We start from the raw sequence: 9,716 nt of genomic DNA, 5'->3' as shown, positions 1-9,716 counted from the left end.
AAAGAATTGAGATCACAATTTGTTTGTGTGTGTGCAGTGCTACTGAAAACTCACCTTTCAGCCACATAGTTTAATCTGTTTCTGCAAAATTTGTGCTCTGGCAAATGTAAAATGTCAGTATTGAAATGTCAGGCTAGAAAATAATGAAAACTCGGCCTATAAAAGTCAAGTGGTAATGGTTTAAGCTGTGAAAAACTGATGGTCTGATATTCACACGAGGTGTAACTTTAGTAAGCTGCAGTAACAGTGTAAAAGTGGACTGTAGTAAGAGAAGGGGCTGATGGTATGACAATGGCAGGTTACTTTTATTGGCATGCCACTCAGGTATGGAAAGAACAAATTTTTTTAATTTTTTTTATGAAGTAACACCTTCAGCATCAGTACAGAGAGACAGGGTTAGATTTATTGTTGGCCCGGGGGAGATGCTGTACTCAGAAACAAGAGGGGTCAGTGGCCATGTCTCCTGTGTATGGTATGGGCTGTCTAGGACAAAGTGAAATGCAACTAATTAAGGTTTTGACATGCATTAAATGCTACCTAAATAGTACTTCATACGTGATACATTAAAACATGGAATGTAACACACTAAAAACACACTGTTACGACTGGACATCTGATGGCATTTCATATCAGTGCACAAACAAATTTAACTACAGGTGTACATGTGCCACTGTAGGCCATATCCTAATCCTAAATTGTGTTCTCCCTGAGTGAGCTGGAAGGATGAATGGGAGGATTTTAAATGCAATTAAGTCTGACCAGACCTGTTTGTTTTGCTTGGCAAGGATCCTGCATTTGACTTTTACTTCACTTCCGTGGATCTCATTTAAATTGCTTTGTTCAGCTATTTCTCTGGAAAAGCAATTCATGCAGTAAACTTTCACCACCCAACCCTCACAGTTGCCACTGTAAATGATTTTTTATTATTATTTTTCACCTAGTTTTCCCAATCCACTTCTTAGTGCTCTAGCACATGTAATGCTCCCAACACTGGGAGGCAACCGACACACTCAAAGAAAAGTGCCGGATCCCCAGGTCTGATTCGACACCTAAGTCGACCGGCATCATACTGGAGAGCAAGCCATCTACCCAGCCAGAGAGAGCCAGGCCAATTGTGCCCTCTCAGACTCTGGATGCTGATGGCAGGCAGCATGACTCAGGATTCACAAAACACAGTTAATAAAGCATCCATTTCATTTAATGACTGTTAACTTTCACTGCAACTGAACGCTTCTTATCGTTTGAGATCAGCTTTTCTGTGGTGGAAGTTTCTTCTTTTCATTTATTTCAGTAACAACGGAAGGATTTTAAGCTTGAGCTTGCCGGTGAAGATCCTGGGGTCTAAGATTCAAGATTCAGTAGGGTTCAAGACAAGACATGGACCCCGTTTACACCTGGTCACTTCATGCGACTAGTCTCTGGATTGCAACCTGATAAGATTTTAGCCACATGCATTTACACTGGGTAGTGAAATGCATATCCGGTTAGTCAGACTGAAATTCGATCGCTGTGTGGTATTGAATATGCAAATTCACTCACTGCACGACAATTATTACTGGTGTTTCAGGTTGTACCGGGAGGGGCTTTTGTTGTGAAGTGGTTTGAGCGATGGGATTTGCATTGGGTTTAATGTGAATTGAGTGTGTTTACACTTGAATTTTGGCTTGGCCTTATCCAGATATAATCCTGATGCTCAAGACGCAAACATGGTCTTTGAGCTTGGCTGTAAGCACTTTGGAACTCGCTCATGAATCCCAGTGTCTTTTTAATAGTGGAATCATGAATGCTGAACTTATGTGAGCAGAGCAAAACTGGAGAGATTCTGGAGAAAATGAATGATGACAGTTATTGTTATTATTACAATGGCAGGCAAATGATTTGCTCAAATGGTCACTACAATGATCTACATTAGCTGCGTCCCACAGATTCATCACTGCTGTCCACAGACTTTCAAAAACAGTCCCACAAGTTCTCAGTGCTGTCTCAGTGGTCTCATCCATCGGATCACCTGAACCTCCTCACTCCTCATCACATGTGCATTGCATGAACTCTTCATATGTCAGTGTAATAATCTCTTAGACAAAAATGGATTTCCAGGTGAATGTGTGTCAGTATGATTATTAATAGCTACACTAGCAGAAGTAATTCTGTTAGCACTGGTACCACAACAAGTAGACCATTGTACATCTTCACATTTCCTACACCACAGATTAACCATCCTAGACACATAGGAAGCATGTGAAAGGAAAAGAAGGACTCAGCAGATATGACTAAGGACAGGACGCCTCCAGCTGATCATGGTTGTGGTGGAGATATGTGTGGTTGGTGTGGCGCAACAGATAACACCACCACCTACCATTGTGTTACAACAACACCATGTGGGAGACCAGGGTTCGATTCCCGGTCTGGGTGACTGTGCTGTGCTACACCAATAAGAGTCCTTGGGCAAGACTCCTAACACTACATTGGCCCTCCTCTGTAATACGAGTTACCTTGTAAGTCGCTCTGGATAAGAGCGTCTGCTAAATGCCATAATGTAAATGTAGATATCACATTATGCCACTACTGTGTTGTAGCGATTCCTATGCCAGCACTTTCTATCCCCATTCTTGAAGTCCATCTTCTCTGCACATTCACTGTTTTCCTGCTCCAGAAGAACCCGATCATGCAATGTGGTTAACAGGGTGCAGTGAAAAATAAGAAACGACAGTGCAGATGGACCACAGAACTGGTAACACGGTTATTACACCTGGTTATTACAGTATCTAATCAGGAATTTATTAGGGACTGTTATGACTGGCTCAAAGCACACTGTGCCCAACAATAACAGTAATACTGTTCATACTGCTATTCATATCAGTGCCACTTGCTGAAGAAATACAAAGCCTGTTTTGCGATGTGTTTATTGGTAACAGTATTACATGGTGGGATACGCAAAATCAAGAGAAAAGAAAACAACGAAAAAGAAAAAAATCCTCTAAAAATCCACTGTAGAATGTCATCTTCATTGAGATAAAAAATAATGTGTCCTTTTACATTAACAAACCATTAGCTGAGGTAAAGTTAAAATAGGTCTAGAAACATACTCGGAACTGTTAATGATTCCCCTCCTCTTCCGGCTTCCCAATCATCTTTTCATCTGGAATTTAGTGTATGATCCTTAAAGGGCCAAAAAATGGCTCTCAAATTAAAATGGGACTCTGGCCATAAAATAGCAAGTATTAATCATCGTCATCGCAGGCGATGGAATGACTGCCGTTCACAGCGAGACTCTCCGAATTTTGATTTTGAATCACAGGATAACAGGTGGTGGATTTACAGGTGAATGGGTGTGTGTGTTTGTTTCAGGTGAATTTACAGTAGTTTGTGCATGGATCAGCACTGATGGCTCGGGGATGGAATAGACCAGGATTTGTCTTGACGAACAGTGCCCTAAGGTGCTGGGATTGATTTTGAAGCATGTGTAAACAAACATCTACTGTGTGTGTGTGTCTGTGTGTGTAAGTGAAAATGGGACCGCATATGTTAAAATATAGGGCGTGGATGTTTCAGCCACTGCTGTAGTGTGTATGCATGGCGACACCTTGGCCAAATCTGAGGTTCTCAGCTTCCTCCAAACCATCTCGCAAACCCCAGGGCAGGAGAGACTGAGAACGAGGCTGGACAGCGCTAAAATACCACATCCCTAAATTCTCAGTTCTCTCAATTCAATCAGTAATAGGGATTTATTTGGAATATAGGAGAGATGTTCATGGATTAGGAAATATCCCAGTGTGCTTTGGAAATGAGATCAATAGGTGCACAGTGGTTTTTCCACCCTCTGATTTTACATTCCAGAATACATTACCACTGGATCCTTGCTTTTTGTGCCCATTTGGAGGCACTGCCTCAGTTTGAGCCACACTGCTTGAGAAGAAACCTCAACACACTCTGACTTGGACAGCAATGTAAGACTATCACGGGAGAAGGAGGTACAGCGGGTAAGTGGTTGGGTGATTGTTTGAAGGGGGGGGGGGGGGGGGGGTTGGGGGTTTGGACACATGTTGATATTGCTTGGGTTCCATTTCGAGCTTGCATCACTGAAGCCTGCCTATTTTATGGCACAGACGTCCGGTGGACAGAATGAACATTTATTATCGTCGTTATCATTATTGTTATCGTTATTATTATTATTATTATTATTTACAAAATGAGTTTGGCAAACCAATGATCTGATGCCTTAAAGCCATGTTTACCCCTAAACCGCATCTCAGGTCGACCTCAAGGGCTCCACTGACTTATAAAATAAAAATCCTGTTTTTCAATGTCATGTTTTTTTTTTTTTTTTTTTTTTTTCTTCTCATTAGTATTGTACAAAAGCTATAGATAAGGAACAGTTCAGTCACAGATTCAGCTTGGTTTTGCAACGTCCATGCCCTCGCAAAGTCCTCTCCGTCTGAATGAGCTGCTCGGAAGTCTTTCCCACAAAAGAGAGATTTTGGCAAAGTCACTCCTTGAGTCTGGTCTCTGTCTGAAGGGTCCACAGAGAGTGAGAGAGAGAGAGAGAGAGAGAGAGAGAGAGAGGAAGAGAGAGATAGATCGAGAGAGAGACAAAGTCTCTTGTTTTTTTTTTGTTTTTTTTTTATTTCTGCATAGCTCTCTAGCAGCAGAATCTCAAATAGATGGGGGAGGAAAACCAAACAAACCCAAATGGGTGAATCCCTTAATCCCCTCGATGGATCCGAATGGATTATACTGTAATCGATTGCTCTGGCTTGGACTACACAAGAGGGTGGGATGACGGTGCGGAGCTTGGGATTCTGCTGGATCATGAAGCAGTGATTTCTTGAACTCTCACTTGGGTGTGCGTACGTGTGTGTGTGTACACTGGAATGAGGCACCTCTCTGAGATTCCACTCATACTTTGCACGGCCTCATTACGGAGTCTAGTGGAGACTGCATGAAGGGGGAAAGTGAGTAAGGAGGGCAGACAGGAAGAGAGAGCGAAAGAGAGAGACGCACAGAGCCAAAAAAAATTAAAAAACACAAACCAGAAAGAGAGGCTGCAGAACAGGGCTAGTAAGGCTGTGAAGGGTGAAGAAGAGTTGAATCCTCATCATCGGCATCATCATCATCATCGTCATCATTATATCAGCTGTGTCTAATTATCCCACTGCCAGTCCATGAGTGCAGGAAACACAGTGTGAGGAGTCACTTCCTCCTGAGGAGGAGAGGAATGGAAGGAGAGAAGGTGGTAAAAGCGCCCGGTCGGTCGGTGGTTCCTCCAGAGAGAGATAGAGTGAGACAGAGAGAAAGAGAGAGAGTGTGCGGTCCAGAAGGGGGCGGGGCTTACTGAAGGCTGGGTTAGGCTTCTCCAGGCTGGGCTGGAGAAGATGGCTGCTTGGAGAGAAGGACCATGGAGGCTGGGGGTGACCTTCACAGCTGAGCTCCGAAGACCATCCACACTCACACTCACACACACATGTACACAAAGCTCTCTCTCGCTCTCTCTCTCACACACACACACACACACACACACACACACACACACACACACACACACACACACATATATCCACACCCACACTATCATTAACTTCGTCAATCTTCTTTCAGTCTTTTTTTTCATCACCCACCCTCCTACTCACTTCTTTTTCAAGCTCACACACACACACACACACACAGTGGAGGGCGCTGAACCCTAGTGTTTGGTCTCCTGATCCCCCAGCACTGTTCAGTTGTGTGCAGAGCTCCCATAATCCTTCACTTCTTCCCTTTGTTGATCTGGGCGTAGAGAGGGTCCTTCCCCTGAACAGAAACATAAAACCAGGTCGCTTTAGTTTTCAGTGATGACACAACGACTTCCACCACTAAGCCGGCCTGAGTGCTTATGTTGATGCTACAGCCCATACATGTCAGCAAGAGATCATACAGTGTTTAGAATGCTGGGAGTTGCCTGTCCATTATTAGATACAACTGCTTTGTACCTACACTGATTGGACACTGCGTCCGGCAGTGACACTGTCTATTGGTAATTGTAGTAGTATTGTAGTTGTCAGTGCTGCAGTGACATTGAGAGTCCACAACCTCCAGTAGTGCCTGATACACTGACCAACACAACACCTCATTACCAGGTTGGTGGCACTGCTGTGTACAGAATGGGTCACCATCCAAATAATATCTGACAGTCCTACAGAGGTTCCTTTCCACTGATGGACAGGGTAGCTAGTGATAATGGTTGTCCTATGTTGGTCTCTGTTTATTGACAGTCAAGACAGAGATACGGTAAATTGATGGACATGTTAGAGAGTGGCTATGGTAAACTGGGGGTAATATGGTGGTCTCCTTCCATTATTGAAAAGGCTAGAGAGTCGCTATGGTAAACTGGGGGTAATATGGTGGTCTCTTTCCACTGGTGGACAGGCTAGAGAGTGGCTATGGTAAATAGTGATAATATGGTGGTCTCTTTCCACTGGTGGACAGGCTAGAGAGTGGCTCTGGTAAATAGTGATAATATGGTGGTCTCTTTCCACTGGTGGACAGGATAGAAAGTGGCTATGGTAAACTGGGGGGGGGTAATATGGTGGTCTCCTTCCACTGGTGGACAGGCTAGAGAGTGGCTATGGTAAATTGGGGGTAATATGGTGGTCTCCTTCCACTGGTGGACAGGATAAAGAGTATCTATGGTAAACTGGGGGTAATATGGTGGTCTCTTTCCACTACTGAACAGGGTAGAGAGTGGCTATGGTAAATGGTGGCAATATGGTGGTACCTTTCCATTGATGGACAGTGGCTGATAAATTTTATTCATACGAAATACACCTACATGGCAGGTGTGCCTGATAATAAACTGGTCAGTGAGTGTAGGTACACGTTAGCCCCATTTTATAAAATATTGCCCATGCACATGTAGTTGCTTTGGACCAACAGAAGATGTCAGTAAAGCTCTTTCAGCTGACTAGCAGCATTATACTGGGGATGATGAGGTAGCTCCATTTGCCTCACCTTTTCTCAACAGCTCAACTAGGAGCAAAGCCATGGATCAGGAAAAAAAAAAACCTGCTACAAGTGTAACCGCTCCAGGCGGTAAAGCTGCTCTGGATCTCATCGAAATAGGCTACTGCCCTGCCTCCTGGTTCGCACCAATCCAGAATGGAGAGCAGGATACAAGGAGAAGGCCTAGAAGGAAGCTGTGTTGAAACGTACCTCTGCAGACAGGTACAAAGAACGAGAGAAGCAACAGCAACAGAACTGGCAAAGTAGCAGAACTTTAGCCTGTCCAAGCCTATGGCCAGAAATCTGTTCGACACCGCTGAACCTGCCAGCACTCTATAATTATGACTCACTTGTATGTTAGCAGAGAGAAATGAAAGAGTGAAGGCATGCTGACAGATCGGGGCGAAGGCCAACAACTCAGAGAGTAATAAAGGGAAGGAACGGATATAAAAAAAAGGGGAGAGAAAGACAGGGACAAGAAGAGAAAGGAAAAGGGAGGAGAGCCAGCTAATCCTGTCTGAGATTGAAAAAAAAAAAAAAAACGTTTGAAGGGAATGTACAGGCCTTCACACTGAACAGAGAAACCTCCAGGAGGGGCATCTTGAACAGAGACAGCTAAGTGAGACAGCTCAAAAAGCCTTTATCCTCCACAACTGCTAGTGACACACTGCCTCTAAGCCAGTACATCAGTTTCAGTCATCTGGCACTGTTCCTCCATACTGCCTCCATACACAACATTGAGAGACTGGGAGGAACACAGTCATCATCTGTGAAGCTACAGATGTCTTGCAGGGACAGTGTCGTCCAAAACAGATAGTCTAGCACAAATGCATTAAATACTCTGTATCGTGCCTTCAGACATTCACTGTCCATCATGAGTTTGGAGACACCTTTTCTTTTCCTGTGGTTAAAGCTGTCCCAGCAAAGAGAGAACAAAGACGAAGGTCTACAAGCCGGCCTAGAAAATTATTGAAATAACCACCACTGAGATCTGTGGAAAACTGGAATTGGAATCTGATTGGGTTTAATGGCTCTCAACAATAGTCTGATAGCAGAAGGTCCTGCTTATACTGCTTGGTAAGTTCATCCCTCAAACAAGCCCCTGTTTCTCCCAGATCACACTTATCATTTTAATAAAATCATTCAGTATTACTTTCCTGTAAGATCCTCCTGAATGCCCTTTTATCTATTCTTCCTCTGAGAACACATACTTCTGTGGAGAGGGAGGGGGAACTGCAGCTGGACTGGGTCAGAATGTGGAGCAATATATATAATGTACATAATTTTTTTTTTTCTCATCAGTTTGTTAACTTTAAGCTTTTTCTCAGGGTTATAACACTCCTTTGAGGCATTATCAAATGAATCACATTGGTAATCCATACTGTTATTTATGCAGTAACACTGCAGTTGGCACAACATATCTAAGCTCTGGACTGTGGCCTTGTAGTGTTTAGAACTGCGGACATCACAATGTTATCTTGCGCTTGGCTGTTGCCAACAAACACTGCGCTTTACTATGTTAACTTCCCACAAATTTGCTTAGAAAAGCTATGAAACGTCTCCCTCTCAGCCTAAACAGGGGTGTGTGGGTAGATCAGAGACAGTGAATTCACCATGTCAAAGAAACCTTGAGTAGATTTTAATTTTTGATTTTTAATTTGTGTGCCTATGTTCACTCTCATGCTACCACTTTGGTCAAATTAATTGCAGAACTTTTAGCACTGTCACTTTATTGAATGTATTTGTAATGATTTGTAGAAAATATGTAATATTATATAATAACACTCACTATAATAACAGTAATTCTCTGCAGAACTTTTAATTAAAAATTGTAAACATATAGTTTGAATAGTGTGAATTTCAATTAGGATATATCACTTGAATTTGACATTTTTTGCTTAGTTTTTTAAGATTGTTTTACAGTGTGGAACTATAATTACTGAATATTCAGTATTTAGTTTTCAACATTTATTATTCAGTAACTACTTTTCATTCTGCTGTATCTGCTGTGAAGCTACACTCTTAAAAAGAGTTCTTCAAGGGTCTATTAGTAAAGGCAATGGTTCTCTATAGAGAACCATGATAACTTAAAGAACTATCCCTATGCGTAAATGATCCTTAGTTACAAACTTCTATTACCAGAGAATAGCCCCACCAGTTTGTACAGAAGTCCCTGTAGTTACTGAGTAATAGAGCTTAGTGTGGAAAAAGCAAATATGGCTTATCAGATTGGTGGAAACCAATCTGGGTATTAGAGGTATTATAGTAAAAATGCTGTATCACAGTATTTAGAGACAGTACTCATCGTGATATTTAGTCATGTGTACAAAATATGTGTAATTACATTCTCTAATAAAACATGCTGTCGGTGAGTGTTCCTTATTCAATACTTTCAAAATACATAGCCTCAAAAAGGGGTTTCACGTGTATTAAAATAAATAGTGTGTAAGTTATAAAAGCAATGGTTTGCATATGAGATTTTAGTAACAATTACAAAATATAAGAAGGTGTCCCCAAACCTTTGATGTGCATTGCACACACTGGCAAAAAAAGCCCACCACTAACACCAGTAACACCACAGTTACTTCAAGCCACCAGCCCCACTGGGGGCAGTCCACTTTTCTGCCCTCTATAGCATTTTTGCAAAGTCTTGTATGCATAAACCCTGCTCTTCCCTGGGGTGCTGTCTCTCTGCATGTCTCGGGAGCCGTCCAGCTTTATTAAGCCTCAGACTGCACTAA

The 9,716-nt window shown here is 42.5% G+C and overlaps 1 protein-coding gene across 5 annotated transcripts in view; it reads right to left on the bottom strand.

Annotated features, from left to right (window-relative positions):
- Positions 1–2,887: 2,887 nt before the first annotated feature.
- The window catches only part of dab1a (DAB adaptor protein 1a), a 192,604-nt gene continuing 185,775 nt past the window's right edge, over positions 2,888–9,716 (bottom strand). For all 5 annotated transcript variants that reach the window (XM_072682452.1, XM_072682479.1, XM_072682444.1 and 2 more), the window contains one exon: positions 2,888–5,787. Coding sequence is in view for 1 of the 5 variants with exons in the window: in XM_072682460.1 (XP_072538561.1) it covers positions 5,743–5,787 (45 nt within the window). In the remaining 4 variants the exon portion in view is untranslated. The remainder of the gene's footprint in view (positions 5,788–9,716) is intronic.

The sequence above is a fragment of the Salminus brasiliensis genome, chromosome 1 (assembly GCF_030463535.1).
Source record: "Salminus brasiliensis chromosome 1, fSalBra1.hap2, whole genome shotgun sequence".
NCBI classification, from domain to species: Eukaryota; Metazoa; Chordata; class Actinopteri; order Characiformes; family Bryconidae; genus Salminus; species Salminus brasiliensis.
This window is presented reverse-complemented; position numbering and strand designations above follow the sequence as displayed.